The sequence below is a fragment of the Puma concolor genome, chromosome D2 (assembly GCF_028749965.1).
Source record: "Puma concolor isolate L17-30 chromosome D2, mPumCon1.1.hap2, whole genome shotgun sequence".
Lineage (NCBI taxonomy): Eukaryota > Metazoa > Chordata > Mammalia > Carnivora > Felidae > Puma > Puma concolor.
The window spans coordinates 7909811-7935973 of record NC_141677.1 but is presented as its reverse complement, the minus strand read 5'-3'; the positions used below and the strand labels follow the sequence as shown (position 1 = coordinate 7935973).

General features: G+C 44.2%; 1 protein-coding gene and 1 long non-coding RNA gene across 13 annotated transcripts in view; both read left to right on the top strand.

Moving 5' to 3' along the window:
- Positions 1-334: 334 nt before the first annotated feature.
- The window catches only part of RNLS (renalase, FAD dependent amine oxidase), a 332808-nt gene continuing 306979 nt past the window's right edge, over positions 335-26163 (top strand). For 11 of the 12 annotated variants that reach the window (XM_086679516.1, XM_086679523.1, XM_086679518.1 and 8 more), the window contains exons 1-4: positions 938-1272; positions 1427-1532; positions 2255-2397; positions 10592-10750. In XM_086679516.1, coding sequence (XP_086535642.1) covers positions 1149-1272; positions 1427-1532; positions 2255-2397; positions 10592-10750 — 532 coding nt within the window. In that variant the 5' untranslated portion in view covers positions 938-1148. Of the gene's footprint in view, positions 485-937; positions 1273-1426; positions 1533-2254; positions 2398-10591; positions 10751-26163 lie in introns of those variants that run through there. The other variant, XM_086679515.1, reaches the window with a different exon arrangement.
- Positions 22298-24289, top strand: LOC147575754 (uncharacterized). Its single transcript, XR_015241517.1, has 2 exons — positions 22298-23092; positions 23345-24289. It is a non-coding gene; the product is annotated as an uncharacterized LOC147575754 (long non-coding RNA).

Sequence of the window (26163 nt, the reverse complement as noted above, 5' to 3'; positions counted from 1 at the left end):
GAGCTGAGGTAACACACACAGAGCCCGGAGGCCAATCTTATTAGAACCGTCCCAGGATTCCGACATCCTTCGGGGCACCGCTGGTGCGGGTCCCCCCTCCTCCCCTCAAGACCGCAGTGTCACGCCGGCAGGGGCGCGCACGGGGACCGGGGCTCAGCTGCGGCTCCAGCCGCGGAAGGGGGGGGGGGGGCAGGTGCGCGCGCCGTCCCGCAAGCCCCCCCCCCCCCCCCCGCACCGCTCGTCCCCGGAGCGCCGGCTCCCGCCCCCCAGCCCGGCGGGCCGCTCGCCTCGCGCCTGCCCCCTGCAGGCCGGCCGCCGGGCTGCTCGCGGGCGGGGCGGGCCCGGAGCGCGGAGCTGGGTGCGGACATGGCGCGGGTGCTCATCGTGGGCGCCGGCCTGACGGGCAGCCTGTGCGCGGCGCTGCTGAGGAAAGAGACGCCCCGGCCTGTGCACCTCACGGTGTGGGAAGAGGCCGGGGACTCAGGTGGGTCGTCCGGCGGCCGAAACCGGGGCAAGGAGGCCGCCGTCGGCCGGGGTTTCCGAGGCGGCGAGCGGCCCCCCTGGGGGAGTCGGTGAGAAAATCCAGTGGCGGCCGCGGCCGGCGGGTCCCGGCAGCGGCATGCGCAGTGCGCGCCCGGCCACGTGACCAGGGCCTCAGACCTACCCCCCCCCCCCCACCCCGCCCCCAGGGCCCGACGCGGGGGGGGGGGGGGGTGGCTGTGACCCTGGCGCGGTGGGGGGTGGTGTCGGGGAGCGGGAGGGGTCCCCCGGCAGGAGGAGCGAGGGGAACCGGCGAAGCGGGAGGAGGGAAAGGAGGGGTGGGGGGGAGGGAGGAGTGAGAGGAGCGGGAGGAGCCCCGGGAGGGAGAAAGGGAGGAGCCCGGAGGAGCTCTGGCCCTTTGCAACGCTTGGGCCTGGGGTCTTGGCCAATACGTGGGCTTACATCGCGGCCTGCTGGTGCCTTCGTGGCCTTCTCCCCGTTTCGAGGATCCCGAAGTGCCCGTTGGCCAGGACTTTACGAAGACCTACTTTACAGAATCCTTGTTTTCTCATGAAACCTGAGTGCAAGAGTGAAAGCATTCCTTGACTGATGCATCCTGACATGTCATTCGTTGTGTCGTTTTATTTGATCCATTCATCCGTTCTTTAATGAAACATGGGAGTCCGTGCTCCCGGCGCCGAGCTGAACAACGCTTGTCGCCCCATTCTTGTGCCCTGTTTGAGAAAGGGCCTCACGGTGACCAAATTGCCTCTGGACTGCTTCCTGACCATGGTAGGTTGCAGAGCCTAAAACTGAAACAAAAACAAACACCAAAAGGTCTTTTAAAATACGGCTATGATCTGTTCGGCCCGACCTGAGCTGAACAGCGTGAATCGCAGGAGGTTCATTCTGATGCACTAAGACGTTTCCTGTGGATTCATTCAAGGAGGGAGAATGGCTACGGCCCGGAGTCCTTGCAATCCACAGAGCACCGTTGACTTGGGAGCCCAGTACATCACCCGCACTCCCCATTATGCTAAAAAACACCAAAGGTGAGTTAGTTGCAAGGGGTGGAATCCTTCTTACTGAGTGTATGATGTAAACATGTTGAGATCATCCATTTTTAACTCTGCCTCTTGTAATAAAGTATAGTGAGGGCAGGACAATATTGTCGCTGTCGGTGGTGGTAGCAGGAAGACGTGAACCTGAGTGAAGTGGATAAGCTGGGATACAGGTCTCCCAGGGTTATTGAGAAGGCCCGAGGAGCCCTTACCCCACGGGGTCTCAGTAAATGTGCTTGAACGAGTCAGGGTTGAGGAAGAGGGAGGCTGGCTGTGACGCCAGGCAGTCTGCACCAAATTCAGGATTGGTGCCCTGCCTGCCTTTCTGTTTACCTTCTTCACTGACTTTAATTTTGAAATATGCAAGAAAATGGGCCTTCTGCTAATGTCAGCAGAAGATTTATGGATTCTCCAAACGTTGCTGTTCGTCACTTGAATTCTGTTTTATTATTATTTTTTTAAGTAAGCTCTGTGCCCAAAAAGGGGCTTGAACTCACGACCCAGAGATCAAGAGTTGCATGTTCCACCGACGGAGCCAGCCAGGCCCGCCCTGAGCTATGTTTTATCAACACGAAACATGTATTCAGTTGATCATATCAAGATTTCTAGTTGTTATTTAGAATGATAATCTCTAAGAATTCTTGGACGAGACTATATAGTATTTTTAAGCTAACTAATTACGGTATGTAATTATATATGTTGATTTATTTCAGTTTTTATGATGAACTGTTAGCTCACGGCATTTTGAAACCTCTGACCTCTCCAATTGAAGGGATGGTAATGAAAGAAGGAGACTGTAACTTTGTGGCACCTCAAGGACTTTCTTCAATCGTTAAGCATTACCTGGAAGAATCAGGTGCGGATAAGGTTTTCTCTGCCTTCTTTTAGAATTAGCATTTACAAATAAAAGTTATATATATGGTTAAATATTAATACTATAAAGAAAGTCATAAAATACGTGTTCTCCTATTCACTGCTCAACAGCTAATTTTCTCTTCCTAAAGTAATTCCTGATAATAGTTTTCAATATATACTTCCAGAAAAATGTTTATGTATCTATTGATCTTATATGACTATCTTTATGTATTTATTCATGCGTGTTTATGTTTGCTCTTTTTAAGATATTCACACAGGATTATTTTACATAAACCATTCTACAAGTTGTTTGGTCTGTTTATAATAAATCACCCACCCCCCCCCACCCGCCCTCATTTTCTATCTATCTACCTCCTATTGCTTCTGTTTCTCTGGAGAATCTTTTTTTTTTTTTTTTTTAATTTTTTTTTTTCAACATTTATTTATTTTTGGGACAGAGAGAGACAGAGCATGAATGGGGGAGGGGCAGAGAGAGAGGGAGACACAGAATCGGAAACAGGCTCCAGGCTCCGAGCCATCAGCCCAGAGCCTGACGCGGGGCTCGAACTCACAGACCGCGAGATCGTGACCTGGCTGAAGTCGGACGCTTAACTGACTGCGCCACCCAGGCGCCCTCTCTGGAGAATCTTAACACATCGTCATGGACAGAATCATATCTTAGGTCTATTTTCATATCAACAAATTCAGTATGCTTCATTCTTTTCAATGCCTGTTCAGTATTACATTATTTATGTATAAATAAATAAGTGAATATATTGTTTAGCTATTAACTTTCTGGTAAATATTTAGGTAAATATTTGGGGGGGTGACAGGTTGTTTTGGTTTTTGCTAATACCAATGTTGGTGCATTATCTGACCCTGATGCACTTTTGTAAGCATATCTGTAGGACCAGTTTCTAACAGTACGATAGCTGTCAAATGGTAATGTGCATTTTTTTGTTTGTTTGTTTGTTTGTTTTTTGAGAGAGAGAGAAAGCAGGGGAGGAGCGGAGAGAGAGGGAGACAGAGAATCTGAAGCAGACTCCCTGCTGTCAGCGCAGAGTCTGACTAGGGGCTCGAACTCATGAACCATGAGATCCTGATCTGAGCCGAAATTGGATGCTTAACCGACTGAGCCACCCAGGCACCCCATAACGTGTATTTGTAATGTTATCTTTTCCTCTTAAAGAGCATCTCATCTTCAACGGTGAATGGGACATTACATCTTGATATTATGGAGATTTTTGGGTTTTGCCAATGTGACAGGTTAAAGATAGTATATTTTTGTGTTTTGATTTGCATTTACTTAATGAGTGAGTTGTTTTAACCAGCTCTTTGCGTTTTTTTTCTTTGAATTTATTTATAACCTTTGACTCTTTTCTATTAGGATGTTCATTTGTTCCTTATGTATTTTATGAATGTTTTGAAAATGACCTTTGTTTTTTTTTTGAAAATGACCTTTTCAAAAATGATGATAAATGATCTTGGATGACAAATGATTTTTTTCTTAAACAGAAGTAGATTTCTTGATGAGTCATCATTAAATAAAATGCCCAATTCAAGATCACTGAAGAAAGGTGCTGAGAATTTTTGTTTCATAAGCTATTTCTAGGATAATTATTGTTTTGATCCTCATCAAATATTAGTTATTGAGAACTATCCCAGGCAAGGGAGAGATCAGTGAGATTGAATATACAATGTGAGAACATAGTAAATACCATTCTGGTTAGACCATTTCTCCATCTAGGATTCAGTCTGTGGTCATGTATTACTCAGGATTTTCCAGAGAAACAGAACAAATAGGAGATAGACAAAATAGGATACGTATACATGTGTGTATATATATATATGTGTGTGTGTATATATATATATATATATATGTATATATACACACACATACTAGAATACATTGTATATATATACTAGGATATATATATATGTATATATGTATGATTTATTATAAAGAATTGGTTTATGTGATTATGGAGGCTGACAAATGTCAAGATTTGCCGGATGAGTTGGCAGGCTGGAGACCCAGGGAAGCCAACGGTTTCGTTCCAGTCTGAAGGCTGAGAACCAAGAGATGTAATGGTACAATTCCAGTCTGAAGGCTAGCAGCCTCCAGACCCAGGAGGAGCTGACTTTTCAGTTCAAGTCCAAGTACAGGGGAAGAAAACCCTCCAAACCCTTGTTCCAGGTTGAAAGCGGTCAGGCGGGAAGAATTCTTCTTCACTGTCAGGAGGGTCAGGCTTTTTGTTTTATTCAAGCCTTTGGCTGATTGGATAAGACTCATCTGTGTTAAGTAGGGAGGGTAATCGGCTTTACTCTGTCTACCAACTTAAATGTTAATCTCATCCAAAAAACACCCTCATAGACAGACCCAGGATAATGTTTGACCAAATATCTGGGCACTCTGTGACCCAAGTTAATGCATAAAATTAACCACTGCAGATTATGATACCATTGGATATTTTATTGAATGTCTCCATCAGCTTCATATACCATGTAACTTTAAAAATCTCATTTCTGTTGTGATTTGGCCCAATCTACATGTGCATATTTACTGAAATCCTCAGGTACTCACTAACCGTATTATATATCTACCCATCCATGCATGTCATGTATCCATTCAATATAGACTTATTGAGTAGTTACTATATGCCAGGCACTGTTTTTAGGCGCTGATGATCCATGAACCAAAGTCCTTGCCCTCTTACAGCTGATGTTCTGGCAAAGAGACAGTTCTTGAATACACAGTGCCTACATCCTTATTTTGGTAGGTGTTAGGGGAATGTATGTTTTGTCTTCCAATTTTGCTTTGGAAGGTCTTGGGAAAAGAGGTTATATTTAATTACCTGCGGCTCACATAGAATGTGGCACACATCATGGGCATGCATGGGCAGTGACAGTTACCATGGCTGTTCCATCATGCTATCATGCCCATGCCGCAGCTATCACACCATATAATCCTACAGCAACAATTCAAACCCTAACTATATCATTATAACACTCGCCACCTTTATACTATTCATACACAGCCCTGCTACACCAACATTATCCCTATCACAAACATGAAATGAAACACCCCTAACCACCTCATGCTGGTGCTAATACTATCTCTAGGGGGCCTTCCGCCACCCTCGGGATTCATCCCCAAATGAATAATCATCCAAGAATTAACGAAAAATGAGATAATTATCATACCCACACGACTAGCCTCATAACACTATTCAGCCCATACTTTTATATACCCCCTCCCATCGTAACCTCCACCATACCACTCCCACTCACAGCAGTATTATCCACCCTGGATTAGGAGTTTAGGTTAAAACAGACCAAGAGCCTTTAAAGCCCTAAGTGCGTCATAGCCATGTAAGTCCTGCACACTTAACTCTAAGGACTGCAAGAATCTATCTTACATCAATGGATTGCGAATCAAACACGTTAATGAAGCTAAGTCCTGACTAGATTGGGGGGTTTCCAATCCCACGAAATTTTAGTTAACAGCTAAATACCCTAATCAATCTACTTCCCCACCATCTAGGAATAAAAGGCGGGAGAAGCCCAGGCAGCGTTGAAGCTGCTTCTTTGAATTTGCAATTCAGTGTGATATTTCACCACAGAGCTTGGCCAAAAGAGGGCTTCAACCTCTGTTCTTAGATTTCCAGTCTAATGCTTTACTCAGCCATTTTACTTATGTTCATAAACCACCATTTTCTACTAACCGCAAAGATGTCGGCACTCTGTATCTCCTAACTGGTGCCTGAGCTGGCGTAGTAGGAACCGCCCTTAGACTTCTAATTCGAGCTGAACTTGGCCCACCCAGCACTCTACTAGGAGAGGATCAGATCTATAACGTAGTCGTCACTATCCGTGGTACCCTGGATGGGTACTCTGGCTCAAGCGATTGACTCTCCGAAGGCTAATAGTACGGAGGTGTTGAGTCTTGGGAGTTTTAGGGGGTTGAGAGGAGTAACACCTGTGGGTGGTCAGCAGCCCACCGACTCCGGAGTCGGGGCAAGGCTTGAGTGGTAAAAGGCTGTGAAGAAGCCTGCGAAGAAAAATACTTCTGAAATGATGAAGAGAATTACTCCCTCCTGCAGGCCCTTTTGAGCAATAGGTGTGTGGTGGCCTTGAAACGTGCTTTCTCGGACAATATCTCGTCATCGGGGTATATAGTTGGCAGGTTGGTTGTCAACCCTACAGTTAATAAGGATGTTGAGTTGAAGTGAAATCATATCGCCAACCCTGAAGTTACCAGGAGGGCTGACAGAGCTCCCGCGAGTGGTCACGGGCTTGGGTTAACTATGTGGTATGCGTGGGTTTGGTGGCTCGTTAGGTGCTCTCCTGTAGGTGTAGACTTACTAACAGGGTAAAGACATAGGCTTGAATAAGGGCCACAGCAAATTCGAGAATTGTTAGTAAGACACGAATAACGAAGGCAATGAGGGCGACAGAGGTGCTGACGTGTATTAGGGCTGGAGTAGCTCCTCATTAAGTGAATTAACAGGTGACCTGCTGCGAGTCGTAAGGTCAGAGCACCTGGTGGGATGAAGAGGCTAATAGTTGCAATGACCACAAGTATAGGGATTAGGGGAAGAGGTGTTCCCTGGGGTAGGAAGTGGGCTAAGGATGCTTTCGTCTCGTATCGGAACCCGGTGACCATGGGGCCGGCTCTTGGGGGCATGGATATTCCCTTGTACCTAGTAAGTGTCATGATCTATACGATGATAGGTTTCTGTGTCTGTATCTATTTCTGTATACATATAGGTGCATATGTATACTGGAGGTGTTGTTAAATATATTTAATACAGTGATATGCATTAGGTGACTATCAGTTCTCATTTAACTAGTTCTTCGTAAAGACCTGTTTCTATTTTCAATTTGTACAGCCTGTTGTGACAGTGAGTCTTGTAGATTTTTTTCTCTCACTATATAAAACACTATTTACTTCAAAAAGTAATTTTTATTTTTTTTAAAGTTTATTTATTTTGAGAAGAGAGAGGGTGAGGAGGAGCAGAAAGAGAGAGAGAGAGAGAGAGAGAGAGAGAATCCCAAGAGGCCATGAGATCATGATCTGAGCCGAAATCGGGAGTCAGTCATTTAACCAACCGAGCCACTTAGGCGCCCCCAAGATGTAATTTTTTTTTTTTTTTTTTTTAAGATTGTGCACTACTGGTAGAAAGCTTGGAAAATACAGTAAAATAGCAGGAAAAATGTCATTATATCTGTCAATAATAAGCCCATCTTGTGACCTACTTTCTGCTTTTAATTTTTTTAATTTAATTTTTTGTTTTTATTTATTTTGAGAGAGAGAGAGAGAGAGCCAGTGGTGGAAGGGCAGAGAAAGAGAGGGAGAGAAAGAGAATCCCAAGTGGCTTCACAGTGTCAGCACAGAGTCCAGTGCAAGGCTCCAGCCCGCAGACCGTGAGGTCATGACCTGAGCCAAAATCAAGAGTCAGATGCTTTCTTTAAAAATGAATTTTGAGGGGCGCCTGGGTGGCTCAGTCGGTTAAGCCTCTGACTTCGGCTCAGGTCATGATCTCACGGTTCATGAATTTGAGCCCCGCGTCAGGCTCTGCGCTGACAGCTCAGAGCCTGGATGGAGCCTGCTTCGGATTCTGTGTCTCCCTCTCTCTGCTCCTCCCCTGCTCATGCTCTGTCTCTCTCTGTCTCTCAAAAAATGAATAAACATTAAAAAAATAAATAAAAACAAATGTTGATATAATTGAGTTCAAGGTTTACATAATTTGAGTGTATATAAACTTTTTCTTTGTTTATTTTAATATTACCTTCGTCATATTTCAGGAATCTTTTCCCCTCTCTACCCAGAACTGTTATTATAGTATTTATAGACATTATCTATACCATTTTAAAATTTACAGTTATATCCCTTTAAGCTTCTTTAAAGCTCTCTGTCCTCTAAATGGTCCACAAAAGTTTTAGTGATTCCACAACGTAAGTTGGGAGAGTTTCTGGAATCAGAATGATCTGGATTCAAATTAATGTTCTGCCACCCCTTCCTAGTTATGTAGTAATGGGAACGTCTAAAAATCAATACCCTGGTTCTTTCATTGGAGAAATAAGAGTAGTAATAGTACCCACTTTGTAGTATACCCACTATTGAATATACGCACTCGTTGTCAATCCAAGCAAATAACAGGCCAGGTACATAGCAGTCTCTTGACCAATGCTGGTTCAGAAAATAAGCTACTCTAATGAGGCCGACCTTTGTCTGCCCTCAGTGCAGAAGAACCCAAATTGCCAAGAGATTCCAAAACTACTCTACAGTTAGGAATCGGTTAGGCTTACGAGCCCACCAGCTGTTGGACGAACCAGTCAGTAGTAGCTTAGATTGGAGCCGACTTCCGGGGAAGTTATCTGTGTGCTTTAGGATATGGATAATGCTGAATAGCACAGATGATGCTTTCGGATGGCTTCAAATCTCTAAAGCCAGTATCTAACCCCTTAAATACACACACCTACCAATGAGCCCTTAAATACCCTTAAATACACATCACCGATAAGCACGCGATGCTCTTTTCAAAGGGAACATCATGGGAAAACACAACAGCATAGAACATATACAATTCCTAGGCCTACTTGAGGTCCAGATCAGGGCCAGGACTAGAGTGAGGCGAGCAAGGTGACCTGGTCTGGGTGGGACATCCTAAATAAACAGAAGCAAGCTAAGCAGAGCTGCTCTGGCAGGAGTGGAGACGGTGTTTGTGAGTCGGACGCCCCAGTTACCTGCACCTTCCCCAGGCTGGGGCCTTGGACAAACCCTCAGGCAGGTCGGAGGCAGTTTACAAGCCCTTGCTCTAATCTGCTAACGGAATGGTGTTAATTGCCTCAAAGAGATTGACCCCTGGGATAGATCCAATGTACCTAAAACACGCAGATGTTTTGAATCAGTCGGAAGGAATGATCAAGGCACTGATGGTGGAGGGACCTCACAGATGAGGGGGCTCACACTGAGCCAGAGCAGCCACAGGAGGGAAGCCTCGTGGCCCAGGTTGGATGTAAGCCTGTGTTTGAGCGGCTGGGAGCCCGAGGTGTGGCAGGTAACGATGGACAGGACTTTCAGTGAGCTTTTCTGTTTTGTTCTTTCTTCACTTTTTTTTTTTCTGTTCCTGAGGCTACATTAAAAGTGGACTTGTTTTGGGGGCACCTGGGTGGCTCAGTCGGTTAAGCATCCTGCTCTCAATTTCTGCTCAGGTCACGATGTCACATTTCATGAGATTGAGCCCCGAGTCGGGCTCTGCGCTGACAGTGCAGAGCCTGCTTGGGATTCTCTCTCTCCCTCTCTCACTCTGCCCCTCCCCTGCTTGCGCTCTGTCTCTCTCAAAATAAATACACATTAAAAAAAAAAAGTAGGAGCGCCTGGGTGGCTCATTTGGTTACGCATTCAACTTCAGCTCATCTCATTGTTTGTGGGTTCGTGCAGACTGGGTGGAGCCTGCTTGGGATTCTCTCTCTCTGTCTAACCCCCCCCCCCCCAACTGTCTCTCTAAGTAAATAAATAAGCTTAAAGAAATTAAAAAAAGTAAAGTCGTTTTTAAATCAAAGTTTTCTGAAAATTGAAATGTGAGGTAACTGCGTGTGTCCCAAGGAGGCTTATTGATCCAATTCTTACCTTTTGGTTTATGGTTCGTGTTTCGTTCTCTTCAACGGGTACTGATTAAACAGAATGTGCCGAGTGCTATCCTGTGTATGCGATGTGGTATTCATGGAAACAAAACAGACGTAATTCGTTGCTCATGGGCTCACATTTTAACAGGGAAGGGAATAATAACCAAATAACTACTGAAATAATTAAGAAAATACCTCGGTGATAAATGCAAAGAAGGAAAATGAGTTGACTGGCCATTCTAGATTGTATTTCTCTTAATTCCAATTCTTCTTGATAAAGGTTTTCCACCAATTAATAAAAGACAGCTGTGGTTATTATTATTGATTGTAGCAGTAGTTTCCCCCCTCCCCCTCACCCCCCAGAGCAGCCATGGACCCGGAGGTCCAAGGGTGCGAGAAGGAGAGGAATCCTACTGGATGAGAAAGAAAGTGAGCCCCAGGGGCCGTAGACGACAGACTTCACTGTTTCGTTCACCTGAGTGGATTCAGTTTGTGGTTCTTCCCGGCGTCCTCATTCGCACGGCAATCCTGATCATGTGAACATGACTTCGCTTTCGGAACAGGTGCCGAGGTCTCCTTCCGACACCGTGTGACCCAGATCAACCTGAGAAATGACAAGTGGGAAGTGTCCAAGGAAACAGGTTCCCCCGAGCGGTTTGACATCGTTGTCCTCACGATGCCGGTTCCGCAGATTCTGCAGCTCCGAGGTGACATCGCAAACTGTGAGTCCCGGCCTGCGCCGTTCGCGCGAGAGACTGGAGATCCTCTCACAGGGCATGAGTTCCGTTAAAACTGGCTTAGCAGAGGGTGTGTTATGGATTCTTTCGCTTTGCATGTTTTAAAAACTGATACCATGGACTTGCTCGTGACATTGGTCTAGGTCAGACTGACACCCAGGGGATTGTTCTTTAACCGGTTGGAGGTTGAACATTGTTGTTATTGCCCTTGCCTTTAAGAAGTAAATATTTTTGATGGACATGCATGTAGGTTGGCCTAAGTCTCTTTGTGGCCCTCGTGGGGGAAAGGAAGGCTTTTCTGATTCAAGAATTGATTACGTCAACCTTCTGGCAAGCCTCGTCTTGGATGGCTCCTGAGTGCTACTGAGTTCTTCCCTGCTCGGGACTTGTCGGTTCACTTTTTCTTTACCCGGCTTCTCCCCTCCTTTTTTTTTAAAAACAGGCTTGAGGTATAATTCACATACCATACAGTTCACTTATTTAGAGTGTACGCGTCAGTAGTATTTGGTATACTCCCCGATATATGCGACCGTTACCCCATTTTCATCACCTTGGAAAGAAACCCGAAGTCCTAAAGCATTCACCACCTTCCCTCTGTCTCCGTTTCCATCCCAGCCCCGAGCAAACAAGAATCTACTCTGTGTCTCTGTCGATTTCCCTATTCCCTGGATCCTTAAGAAAAGCCCTTCTGTGGTCCTGCTTTGCTTCCGTGTATAACAGGTTTTGCTGATTTTCCTCGTCTCTTCCGTCATGTGTGACTGGACCTGACTCATCAGAGCCACTGACTTCTAGAAGTTACGTCATCTTGCTTTGAAGCCCGTGGGTTATAGCAGTGGTGGGCGGGGCTTCAGGGCCGTGGGATGGTGGTGGATATGGTCGTGCCTATAGCTTTTGACTTTCTCGTAGGACTAAAGTTGACGTTGGATTTAACTGAGGAACAGCCTTTTATGTCCCCATTAGCACGAAAACTGGTAATAAATACGGTTTGTAGATCTTATTTTTAGAGCCGTAATGGGAATTGTTCTCCAAGGAAGAACATCGCTGCTTATTACACCTTGAAAGCAGTGTATTTTTCCCGAATATCAGGTCCACCGCGTGGTAACAACGTAGGTCCTTCTCCAGCACAGTCTGAGATGACAACATAGAAGGGACTGGAAGGCTTGCCAGACAGCTAAGGGCACAAAACCAATTTCAAGGATCTCTTTTACAAGCCTACCTCTGCTCTGTTGTTCTATTGTCGCTTTAACGTAGGAGGACTTCTTGCTATGGAGTCTGTAACAGGTGGGCTGATTTGGAGACTGGTAAATAACATACTGTAACACTTACCTGAAACACAGCGGTTGGTCATTACATTTGGTTGTGCTGTAAATTGCATGTTCCTGTTTTTATTTTATTTTTTTAAATTTTTTTAACGTTTATTTATTTTTGAGATAGAGAGAGACAGAGCATGAACAGGGGAGGGGCAGAGAGAGAGGGAGACACAGAATCTGAAACAGGCTCCAGACTCTGAGCTGTCAGCACAGAGCCCGACGCGGGGCTCGAACTCACGGACCGTGAGATTGTGACCTGAGCCGAAGTCGGACGCTCAACCGACCGAGCCACCCAGGCACCCCTGCATGTTCCTGTTTTTAAAAGCTACCTATTTTTGTATGTGAGGGGAGACCCTTTAACATTGCATTTTGAAAGCAGTTCTCCATATTTGTAAATGGTGACATATACAACATAATGTCATGGCGTGGACTGACCCTAAAGATCTTGGAGGGTCTGCTAATTGATAATTTTATTTAGATCTGCTGTATCCTTATTTTTTTGAATGTTGGAACTGTGTGGGGGTGAGAGATACCTTAATTCTACTATTATTTTGTTTCTGTCTTTCCTGGGGCTATGGCTATTAATTTTTTTCTGCAATTTTTGCTTTGTGATCTTCTGATACCGTATTATTTGATTCATAAAGTATCTTTACTACAATGATACTCTCTAACTTAAAAAGGTCTCTCTTTAGTCTCATTTTAATTTTATTTTGCCTTCACGTCAACCTTGACCAATAAATGAGATGCTCATTCTTTGGTTATCATGTGTCTGGCTCAACATTTTTACTTCTAACCTTTCAGAGAGACTTTATTTCAGAAGAACATCTTTTGTATCTGTTTATCTTTGAGTCCAGTAATTTCATGAGGATATACCTTCTTGATCATTTCTTACGGGGCGTGTTGTCCATTTTTGACTTGAAGACAGCTGTTTTCTTATTTTCAGCTGTTTCCTCCTGATACTGTACTTACTTGAAGAGTTTTTTCTGTTCCCCCTTTGATGAGGATCTCACAGTATCTCAACAACTACAAAGTGTCTTCTTCCCATATCTGCCATTTTGTCTCAACTCACTTCAACTTTGGTCTTGGCATTACTTTGTACTTTCTTTTGCTGGCCTTCTCTTCTCATCACCTATGTGATTTTTCAAAGAGGTCATAGATTATTCCCTGTTTTCAGGTCATTGCCTCATTCCAGCCACATTTTTCTGGGATGTATTTTTCATCAGCTCATTTGTGAGGTTCTGTTATGCTGTGTCTTCCTTAGCTTCTCTACTTGGGTCCCTCTCTAATTATTGCCCATTTTTCCATGATCCCATTTCTGTCGACTTCACAAAGCATAGTGTTGTCAAGAACGGCCAGACATTTCAGTCAGAGTATGTTGCTAGTGATTATGAAGATTGGGTGCCAGTGATCATTAGTATAATAATATTTTTATTAATTTGGAAAGATTCCACAATATTTTTAAATTAGAAAAAGTATATAGATGCATCTGTATTTCTTTTCTGTTGACAAAAAATGGTTTGGCAGAAACAGATTAACATTGTTATTGCTTGAAGATGATTTTAATTTCCTTTCTTACAATTTTGTGAATAGTCATAACTCTAAAAATAAGGACAGTTTACTTTTACTATAAACAATGATAACGACACCATTTTAAGAAATGTTATCAAGCTGCAAAGGAAATAGAACTGTTTTCCTTTTCCTTTTTATTGGAGGCGTACGATGGATTATGCGGGCTCTTTGCGATGAAAACGTTTATGGATGATTGACTTGGTACACTTGACTGAGGGTGAGGGTCTTTGGGTTTTGGGTTGGCTCAGTTCAGAATTGGACCCCATGTGAATAATTCTGTGTTTAGTTCACTGTTAGGAAATAAGTCACCCTGGCAGAATGTGCCAACACTGACCCTTTACTACCTATGGGTCTAAAACAAAAGGGATTAAAAACATCCGCTTTCTCTTTGTTGTAAATCTCAACAGTGAGCTCAGTATGAGGATCATCAATGTCTTCTCTCTGTGTTTTCTGGAGAACCTTAACCACGCTCGCTCTCGTTTGATTCCACTTCTTCCATTCCTGCGAGAAAGACCTTCATCTACAAAGCCACGTGTTGCCATCTAGTGGACCCTGTGTGCATTGCAGCTCCCCTCAATTTTTCAACATTTATTTATTTTTGGGACAGACAGAGACAGAGCATGAACGGGGGAGGGGCAGAGAGAGAGGGAGACGCAGAATCGGAAACAGGCTCCAGGCTCCGAGCCATCAGCCCAGAGCCCGACGTGGGGCTCGAACTCACGGACCGCGAGATCGTGACCCGGCTGAAGTCGGACGCTTAACCGACTGCGCCACCGAGGCGCCCCTCCCCTCAATTTTTAAACTACCAAGGACTCTGAAGATGATGGCAATAGGGGATATACGTAAACCGGTAACTGTAACATAATTCCCCAAACCCGACAGTCATCACAGGGAAATAAACCTAGGCGCATGACAACTGACTGACCGGCTTACCCGGAAGTGCATAGCTGGTCAGGGACGGAACCGGGGGCCATCTTCCAAGCCTCGCATTCCTACGAACCGTGAGCAGCCCCCGCCTTTGCTTTCTCTGCATTTCCTTCTCGTCCCCGTCCCCTTCGTAAATCACATCTGCCCTTTTGGGTCAATACAAATGCCATCTCTTACGTGAAGGACTTCCCTGTTGATTTCACGTGGACTGGATTCTCCCCTACGCACTGCTCCCTTTCCCTATTTTGCTTTTTACGGAAGACGCAGAACTACGTTTTGGGGAGGCAGTCATGTATTACATTTATTACAGTATCCCAGGTGAGAGAACAGGGAATCTTTATGGCCCGCATAGAGAACCTCTTATCATTCACGATTCACCTTCTGGTCCTGTGACGGCTGCTCTAGAATACAGCCACCGAAGAAAAGCAACCATGAGGCCTTAAAGCAGGCAATTTTAGAATAAGGGTATATGTGCTTCAATTCTTTGTACAGAAGTTTGGCATCCGACATAGCATTATTTGAGTCTAAAAGAAATGCTTCCTTTGTTTATATTTTTAAAATTATAACACTTGTTCGTCCAAAACATAATAGTTTAAAAATTTCAGTAAATTCACACATGGTAGGTTTTTGATGAACTATTGAAGATCTTGGGGCTACATTTCTAACTTTCTGAAGATGCCCTAGTGAATGTTCACTTTCTCAGTAGTTATCTGCCTAGCACTCCTCCCCTTTCCTCACATCGGTTCCCCAGTGAGCCGGCATCGATCGTCCCACGCCGTCTTCTCTTGTCCCACACCTTCTCCGGCCACACAGCCTGGCTCCACATACCCTTCATGCTGGGCGTAAGAATTGCTCAGGTTTGGGGCGCCTGGGTGGCACAGTCGTTTGAGCGTCCGACTTCAGCCGGGTCACGATCTCGCGGTCCGTGGGTTCGAGCCCCGCGTCGGGCTCTGGGCTGACGGCTCGGAGCCTGGAGCCTGTTTCCGATTCTGCGTCTCCCTCTCTCTCTGCCCCTCCCCCGTTCATGCTCTGTCTCTCTCTGTCCCAAAAATAAATAAACGTTGAAAAAAAAATTAAAAAAAAAAAAAAGAATTGCTCAGGTTATATTCTTAATATTTTCTGTTCTTTCCATTTAATTTAATTTTATTTTAATTTTTTAAGTTCATTTTTTTTGAGACAGAGAGCAAGCACGAGGAGGGTAAGGGCAAAGAGAAAGACAGAGAGAGAGAGAGAGAGAGAGAGAGAATGAGAGAGAGAGAATCCCCAGCAGGCTCCGCACCCTCAGTGCAAGCCCAATGCCGGGCTCGAACTCACAAACTGTGAGATCATGACCTGAGCCGAAATCAAGAGTCAAATGCTTAACCGGCTGAGCCACCCAGATGCCACTGTTCTTTCCATTTAATTAACTTTATTATTAATATATTTTACTGATGAAAAATTAGAAACTAAAAATAATATGAAACCCACTCATAATTCCAGCCCCTTAGATACTAACCTAGTTAATACTTATTTCTGGATATTTTTAAAGGTAGAAATAAAAAATGTATTTCTTTTCTTTCCCTCTCTTTAAAAAAATTTTTTTTTTTTTATCTTAAAGAGAGAGAGAGAGTGAAAGAGAGAGTGAGCAAGGGAAGGGCAGAGGGAGATGGAGAGAGAGAGAATCTCAGGGAAGGTGTACGCTCAGCGTGGAGCCTGACACAAGGCTCGATCCCAGGAACCTGAGATCATGAGCTGAGACGAAATCAAGAGTCAGACACTTAACCGACTGAGCCACCCAGGCGCCCCTCCTCCTCTTTTTTTTATACTTTATAATATTTTAGGAATATCTTTCCAATGCCAATGAATATTCATGTGTGTCATGATTGTTACTACATACTGTTCTATTCTTTGGATTTACCTTGATGTGTTAAACCTTGACGGACATTTAGGAGGTTTCCAGTTTTACAAAGTGTTGCTCACAGAATGTTCACAAAGTGTTAAGTGCAAAGCTGAAACAAAGATTTTCTCCACTACATTCTTTTCCTCATGGAAATAGTTCATTTTAATATAGACTAGAATAAGGCCCTCTCGATGAGTTTTGTCCTGAGTTTTCTTGGTTAATCAGTGTTTTATTTCTGTGTGCTTTAGAATCAGGTTTCGTTAAAAACTCCTGTTGCAATATTGATTTGAGTTACATTGAACTTAAGCATTAATTTGGGGAGAATTGACACCTTACAATAGTGTGTCTTTCTATTCAAAAAAATGAAATAATCCTGCATTTATTTAGGAATTTTTATGTCCTTCAGTAAAACTTTGTAGCTTTTGTCTTAAGATCTTAGACATTTCTTGTTACTATTATTATGAAATCTTTTATGGTATCTGTGGAGATTGGAAATAGTGTCACTTCTGTTTTACGTTTACTTAGGTGTTTCCAGAAAACACCACCTGGCTAAGTTTTTAAATCCACCATGAAAAATCTGTTTCTTCTGAGAGTGGAGTTAAACCCTTTTACATTTATTGGGATAAATAGTATGTTGCCTTTTATCGCTTCCATTGATGTCTGTTATTTACTTTACTTTTTTTTTTTTCACTTTTTTTCCATTTTCCTTTTTTTTTGGCCAACTTTATCAAGTGTCTCTTATTCCCTCTCTCCTATTGTTTATGTATAGGATCTACTGTGCTTTGTCATTCCATTAGTGGTTATCTTTTTACCCTTTACAAACATAGTTAAACCTATTTCATCTCCCTCCGATTCCTTTCTACCTCTCTATCTCATTCCACAAATAATTTTTGGATGCCTACTGTATTGGATATTGTTAGGTAAAGTAAAAAAAAAAAAAATAGTCTTTCTTCTCTTCTCCCAAAATATTTTTATTACTTTATTTATTTATTTATTTATTTATTTATTTATTTACGTTTATTCATTTTTGAGAGACAGAGAGACAAAGCACAAGTGAGTGGGGGGTGGGAGAGAGGGAGACAGAATCGGAAGCAGGGTCCAGGCTCTGAGCTGTCAGCTACTTGTCTCGTAGGAGCATTTCCTATAGAAGAGAGACTAATGTTTTCCATTTGATAACACAGACATTTGCCAGACTATCATTTATTTGTCTTTTGCTTTTTTTTTTTATATCATTTGCCATAATAATTTCTTAAGATTTTAATTTTGTTAAGTATATCTATCTTTCCTTTCATAGATGCTGGAGTTTCTGACTTGCTAAGGATTATTTCCCTCACTCTAAAGTCATATAAATATTCTAAATTGTATGTTAATACTTTTAATTCTTATGCCTTACATTTAAATCTTTATCTGTAATATGTATCTTATAAAGTATGAGATAGGGATCTGACTTGGTGGTATTTTTCTTTCCCCAAAGTGATACCTATTTTATCAGCATCATGAGCTTTGTTTTTCCCACTGAATTGAAATTCTTTATTTGCCATATGTTAAGTTCCATATATACTTACATTTGTTTCTGGATATCCATTTTGTTCCATTTATTTATTGAGGTGCCAATGTCATCACTATTTTCTTTATAGTCACTTTGTGGTTGTGAGTCATTTTTAGGGAGTCCCAGCTGTATGTGTGTAAGCATGAGAAAGCTTTATTCTTCCCCAGAAGGGACCTCGAAGTTTCCTGTATGAACTCCACATCTTTACAGATTAAGGGCCTTAATGGTCATTTGCCACAACTTTTTAGTCACTTTTGGCTGTTTGAGTAGCCTCATGTTGGTTTTTGCATTTAAAAAAATTTTTTATTTATTATTATTATTTTTAATGTTTATTTATTTTTGAGACAGAGACAGAGCATGAGTGGGGGAGGGGCAGAGAGAGAGAGGGAGACACAGAATCCGAAGGAGCCTCCATGCTCTGAGCTGTCGGCACAGAGCCCGACGCGGGGCTCGAACTCACAGACCATGAGATCGTGACCTGAGCTGAAGTCGGACGCTTAACCGACTGAGCCACCCAGGTGCCCCTTTTTATTTTATTTTATTTTATTTTATTTTATTTTATTTTATTTTATTTTATTTATTTTATTTTATTTATTTTATTTTATTTTATTTTATTTTTATTTATTTTTATTTTATTTTATTTTATTTTATTTTATTTTATTTTATTTTATGTTTGAGAGAGACACAGAGTGCAAGTGAGGGAGGGGCAGAGAGAGAAGGAGACGCAGACTCTGAAGGAGCCTCCATGCTCTGAGCTGTCGGCACAGAGCCCGACGCGGGGCTCGAACTCACAGACCGCGAGATCGTGACCTGAGTCGAAGTCGGACGCTTCACTGACTGAGCCACCCAGGCACCCCCGTGTTAGTTTTTAAGGCTCAGTCCTGGTTGTTTTAGCATCAGGTCAGAGCTCATTCCCACGGCCTGATCAGGTAGGCTGGCAGGCAGGTACCAGGGCTGGTGACTGGGTGGATTTGGGGTTCTGATTTTGAATATCTGCCCACTGCCCCCCTCAGACTGTATTCCGTGGGGGCATGGCTCCTGGGACTGACTGCCCTGGGTGGCGGGGAGGTGGCCTCGGCCTCCCCGGAGTTCATTCCTGTTGTCCGATGATGCTCGGTGACGGGTCTCCACACAGAGGAGGCGTGGTGTGTGTTGTTGGCCCCGAGGACACATTTCATCCTCATGCTGAACCTTCCCAGGGCTGTGTCCCCTGGGCTGGAGGTGGCCGTGGCTCTCCCCGCCAGCCCCACGGGCGGGGCTGCTTTGCCTCAGCCCCCCAGGGCTCTGCAGTTGAACAAGTACCTGGTTAGAGGACACGGCCGCTCCTTCTTGGAGCTCCCTCTCTCCAGGGACTGTTTCTGAACCATCCTGGGGCGGGGGGGCCCCTAGGGAAGGGCATCCCCTTCTCCCCGCTCCCAGGATTTGGATGGACAAAGCTTCTCTCTGGGAATGTTGACGTTCCCATAAAGCCGAGCTTTTGCGTGTCACATCCCTCTGACTTTTCTCTCCGTATTGACTGGGTGGGGGGCTCAGGGTAGTAAGGCCGGGTCTTCCTCGGTGATGTCTCACAACCTTCTGACGGCAGTTGGCTCGGTCCTTTTCCTGGTGGCCTCTTGCCCTTCAAGTGTCGCTTCATTAGTGCTTCTTGTTCCCAACTTTACAGACAGCCAGCGTGACAGGGAAACTTCCGCTGCAGTTTCGAGGCCCGGAAGGCAAGAATGTCCTTACTGCGCCTTTAATAACATCTCCCGACTCAGTGATAACCATGCGCCCATCAGCAAAGTTGACTCGTTGGCCTCCCTCGGTCGTGAGTTAGCCTCCTGTTCGTCCTTCAGACTCTAAGCAGAGCTGCTTCCTCAAGAATGTCCTCCTGACCTCCATGACCAGGCCATTTCTCCCACTCTGCGTTATCCTCGTTTCCTGCGCCTCATGTTTTTAACACTTATCACAACTGTAAATAATTAATGGCTTCATCCGTTGGGGGATGTGTGTCTTTTCTGGTAGAGTGTGAAGTACAGGCAGACAGGAGCTGGTTCCAGCTTACCTGTTCCTGTTTTCCCGGGATCCCCTGTGAGTGCCTCACCTGTGCTCAGTCCTCAGTCTCTGTTTACTGAATGAAGGAACGAATGAATGACACAGTCTGAAGTACGTCTCGAAGGGCAGGCCGAAGGGAAAGAAGGAAATACTTTGGAGGAGAAAAAAGGCCTTTGCAAAAAGCTGGAAATGGAGATGCTTAGTTTATATTTTGGGGGCTGAAAACAGACTGGCTTGGTGGGAGCAAAGGCTTTGTGGTGGGGAATTGGGGGAGATAAGGCTGGAAATGTGGGTTCGGGGCAGAATGTGGTGAGCCTTGCACGTGAACAGTGTTGAACAAACAGAGGTCCTCGTTCACCAGAAATACTGAATCTACCTTTTAGAACCTGACTGGGTACCTCGAGTTGGTACGTAAATTTACGGCATTGGTTTGGGAAGAAGAAAACGTTTGCGGGACTTGGAGGGATGTTGTTGCAAAGGCTTCCAATCTTAGCGGATGTGCTGTCCTTGAATAGACACTTAGAACTTTAGTAAACCAAACCGTAAAGGTGCATAATCTCAGACCTTATGTACTGTGGAATAAAATGATAAATACTGCTCCACGAACACCTCTCACCACCTCCCTATGACTGCTAGGATCTCCCATTATCTCTGATGGAAAAATGAGAACCAATTCTTTTTTGCTAAAAGAAGTTTAAATTCTTCATTTTTCTTTGACATTTTGGTGAAATGACGTTGATTAAAAGCACAAGAAACAAAGGTCCTTTACTCATCAGGGAACATGCTTCATTGCTTTTTCCAGCAGACCGTCTCCATAGGAGGGGAAATAATTCAGTTTCTGGACTTCCTCCGATATTAGCTGCTCTGTTGGGCTGCCTGCACGCTTATGAACTGAGATCTCAATTTTAGAAAAACCAATTGTTACTATTAAATTCCTTTTATTTGTTATGTCTTGATCCTCACTTTTTGTATCTACCTCATCGACTCATCTTCATTATTATTTGCGAAGTATCGGAGACTGAGAGTTGGTTCCAGTTAATCTTTCCTTCTCTTTCTTAGTGCCCAAGAGGCAACCAAGGCTAATCTTTGCCGCCCTTCAGAAACTCATCCGTCAACAGAAATGGCAGAGACCTGCCTCCATCTTGGAGTCTCGAAGGATCTGGCACCCCTCTTCCTTGTCCTGGCTGCCCATTCCATTCCTGGCCGGACAGAGCAAGTTTCCCTACTTTTGTGTCCCTCTGGGGGCTGAATAGAAGGGTGACTGGATGATGATGGTAACCAGTAACAAGAGTAGTCGCCTTCTCTGTATCGTTTACTGTTCACAACTGCCTCGTGAGTATTTTTTTATAATATATTTTTTTAAAGTTTTTATTTATTTTGAGAGAGAGAGACAGAGACAGAGAGACAGAGACAGAGAGAGACAGCTGGTGAGGGGCACAGAGAGAGAGGGAGACAGAGAATCCCAAGCAGGCTCCACACTGGCAGCACAGAGCCCGATGCGGGGCTCAAACTCATGAACCGTGAGATCTTGAACTGAGCCGAAATCAAGAGCTGGACACTTAACTCACTGAGCCACCCAGGCACCCCTGCCTCGTGAGTATTTAACCTCCACTTTATGGAAGAGGAAAGTGAGACTCCGAGATGCCAAGTGAACCTGTCTGAGGTCACATAGCTGTGGGGTGGCCAATCTGGAATCCAGTCTCCTCCAGGCGCTGGTGATTCAGGCTGGTTACCTTCTTGTCCCTTTCCCCAGCACAGGTGTGTGTGATCTCCCCATGCTTGATATAAAGATGTCAACGATGTTAGTGTTGTGGCCTTTGTGTTCTCGTCCACATGCTGTCAATAGCGGTGTGATGTTGCAAACGAGGCCACCAGGTTGCTGCTCTGGCAGAAGAAAAGATCCCTACTTAATGCTGCCTTACTGACTGTGCACTTCCTTCAGGACTCGGAACTCTATTTTCCATTCAGAGTTCTTCGAAAACAGAAAGGCTTTAAAAAGAAACGTCAAAACTAGATGTGGGGTGAGATGAAAGAGGAAAGAGCTATAGTTTATCGAATTACATCGTTATCACCGACTCGGTCACCAAGTGAATGGAACTAAACCGTTTCCCTTCTGCGCTGACAAAGGCATTTGAAAGAGAAGAAATTTGAGGGCTGAGATTTTTAGCTTTCTAGCGGAAATCTCGGAAGGTTCGGATAAAACGTGCTAAACACAAAGAAGAAAGTATTACCACCTTCAGCTACTAATTTTGAAGTAAGGAATTGTAAACATTGAGATCAAAAGAGAGGCAGGGAGGGCTAAAGGAATACCAGCATTCTGCAGTGGATACGCTGTCCCCCCAACTTGTTTTCCTTTGTCACAAAAGGATCTCATATAAAAAGTTTCTCATTCCATTGTGTCGGATTGGTAAGACAGGGCTCTGCGCTGACCGGATACGTGCGTCCCCCCTCATTCTTCCCAAGTGCTGTTACTAGAGTCTGACGCTTTCCCATTCTGACTTGAATGTTTGCTCTAGAAAAGAATGAGAGCGATAATCTAAAAGAGCGTTTTGTGTTTACCAGTGTAGAAGTTTCTGTTGCTTTGAGGAAGCTATTTGAATGTTGGCGTCTCCTAAAATTTCTTCCATGAAATAGTAGCCAAAGAAAACCACTCTAGCCAAAGCAGAGTTTGCTTTCCATTTCTGTGAGTTATTAGACATTTTTTTTTGTATCTTATAGTTTTATTTGCTACAGGCCTATTAGATGATGAGATTTTATTTCAAGAAGGAAAGTTCAAATCCAGTTTTATTTTTAAACTATGGCAGCTGTAGTCTTCTATTTAGATGTTGAAATCGGATTTTTCATGATACCAACATACAGTAAGAAACCGTTCTGGACACTTCAAGTAGAGCAGTGAACCAAACAATAAAAGCCCCCAAGGAGCTCTTATTTTGGGGAAGGAGACGTAATATCCTCTAATATTCTATTCCTGGAGGAGGAGGGAAATAAGGCAATATCTAGGTGAGGTAATAGTGCTGGGAAAGAAAATGGAACAGGATAGGGAGATAAAAAGTGACAAGGCGTACTTCTTTTTTTTTTTTTAATTTTTTTTTTTTCAACGTTTATTTATTTTTGGGACAGAGAGAGACAGAGCATGAACGGGGGAGGAGCAGAGAGAGAGGGAGACACAGAATCGGAAACAGGCTCCAGGCTCTGAGCCATCAGCCCAGAGCCCGATGCGGGGCTCGAACTCACGGACCGCGAGATCGTGACCTGGCTGAAGTCGGACGCTTAACCGACTGCGCCACCCAGGCGCCCCAAAAAATGACAAGGCGTACTTCTGCATGCAGTGTGAACTGCTCTGTGACGAGTGAGCTTGAGCAGCAGAGACCTGAAGGTAGTGAAAGCGTGAGCCATGACGATGTCTGGAGGGATCTCCAAGCAGAAGCAGCAGTTTCTCAGGGAGGCCAGTGTAGCTGGCATACGGTCCCAAGGAGGGGCCGCGGTGGAGGACGAGGGCAGAGAGGACGCAGGGCCTAGCTGTGTGTGGCTTTGTGCTGTGATAAAGACCTTGGCTTTTACTCCGCGAGAGATGGAACGCCGTGGAAGGAATGACGTGATCGGACTTAGGTTATGGAGGTGTTCTGCTGCTGTGTGGAAGTTAGACTGTCAGAGGACTGAACTGCCAGACGGACGGAGACTGTAGACATACAGGCCAGAAAGGCAGGGCTTGGGCGATAGCTGTGCTGGCTGGCGGTGTGTCCAAGAGTGATTGAAATCCAAATGTACAAGAATCCCTAACCTTTTGCATCAGTCCTCTTCCTGATACCGGATCTCAAGGGTTCAGGTAGTTAGGGAGAAAATGCCAAGGACGTGTTGGAAGAAAGAGGAAGTGGTCAGCTATGCCGTATGCTGCGTATAGTCTCACGTAAGAATTGGCCGTTGGATTTGGGAATATGGCGGGCATGGGTGACATGGACGATAGTTTCTGTGGGGTAGTGGGAGCGGAAAACAGATTGCAGAAGGCTTGAGAAAAAACAGGAAGAGAAGACATCGAGATTGTTGGTTCAGACCCACGTTTGTCAATCGGTTTTTTCATGATCCCTTCCCTAAGGAGCTTTTTTAGACATTTTTTTCTAATTGTTCTTCCCGCACCCTAATGAAATTCTGGTGTCACTGATATGGTTTACATTTGTTACATATTATATGTATGTGAATAATATATATGTATGTATGTGTATATATATGCTTTCTACATAAAAAGAGCAAGAATTTTCCACCCCGCAAGAGTCAGTTTTTGCCCATTAAGGGTGATATCATCCCTACTGAGAATGGCCTTGTTTTGTGTTTTTAAGATGGGATATGTTATAACGCGTCTGTATGCTGATGGGACGAATCTAGTAGGAAGGGGAGACTTGGTGGTGTAGCACCAGATCGGACAGAATCTTGTGTTGTAGAAACAACCCGGGGTCCTGAGTAGGAGACAGAGGTTGGGGCCTTCAGTGGCAGCTGGAATGTCCCCCCCCCCCCCCCAGTTGAACAGCAGGGGAGACAGGGCAGCAGGGCACAGGTGGAGCGAGGGCATGTCTTGGGAGGTGAGAGCCTGCGGAAGCCCTTTTGTGGTTGATTTGTTCACTCAGGGAAACCTTTGCTTTGGTTGAAGCTGCTGCCGGATATGGGAAGAACATGTAAAAATGACAAGTAGTTTTGGATCTTTTTCTACATAGGTTCTTTTCTTTAAAAAGGAAACTAGAGGCACATGGTAGTTTCTTTGAGGACGTGGTCATCATTCTCTAGAAATATCTGAAATTCCGAACCGTGCCTATTCATTCATCCACATATTCATTGCACAAGGATTTTCTCAGCTTCTCTGTTATCAGTCACAAAAGAACAAAACTGCATATAACACGACTCCTTTCCTGAAGCACACTACAGGTACCTGGGTATTGCACTGCCTTTAATATCTTTTTCCTTAGAGTATGTAAAAGGGTGCCTATGGGGTACCACATAGAATCTGCATTGATCAAGAGAGAATGTTATGAAATTTATAAAATAAATTCAAACACATTAGTAAATTCAATGCATTGTATATCACATCTTCCTGGTGGATTCTCTGCTCTTCTCACAGGCAAACAATGTGCTCATAGAGACCCGCTTTATCATGAATACGATAGTATGTTTCACAGAATCTTTTTTTCATTTATTTTTTCTTTCATTTAAAAAATTTTTTAAAACCTAAATCCAAGTTAGTTAACATAGAGTGTAATAAGGATTCCAGGGATAGAATTTACTGATTCGTCACCTACATATGACACCCAGTGCTCCTCCCAGCAAGTGCCCTCCTTCATGCCCATCACCCATCTAGCCCATCCCCCCACCCCACCCACCGCCCCTCCAGCAACCCTCAGTTTGTTCTCTGTATTTAAGAGCCTCTAATGGTTTGTCTCCCTCTCTGTTTTTACCTTATTTTTCCTTCCCTTCCCCTATCTCATCTGTTGTGTTTCTTAAATTCCACATATGATGTTTCACAGAATCTTGATTAGAAATTATTAATTCTTGAAGAATTATTAATTCTTGAAGAATTACTAATTCTTGGGGCGCCTGGGTGGCTCAGTCGGTTGAGTGTCCAACTTCAGCTCAGGTCATGATCTCGCAGTTCGCGAGTTCGAGCCCCACATTGGACGGTCTGCTGTCAACGCAGGGCCTGCTTCGGATCCCTTGTCCCGTTCTCTCTGCCCTGCCCCGTTTGCACGCGCTCCATCTCTTTCTCTCAAAAATAAACAAACATTAAAAAAAAAAAAATTGCTAATTCTTAAGGTTGTTACGCTTCGCTTTTCCAAGACCGGTTGGTGCTTCGAAGAGTTAACAGCGTTGTAAACGTGGGCTGTGACTCATCCTTGAACTGAGGCCACTCGTGGCACTCACAGACTGCAGGACACAGAGATGAACAGCATGTGGCAGTGTTGAAATGTGGTTCAGAAAGCCGGTGCCACAGGCCCAAGACCATTTAGAACACTTCCCTGCGATGATTGCAAACGCATCCCGGGATTATATTTTTCTTCTGTATTGCTGTGTGTCATGCTCTGTTTGCCAAACAGAATATAGAAAATGAATAGGCAGTATTCTGGCACAAGGCTTCGTAGATAAATGG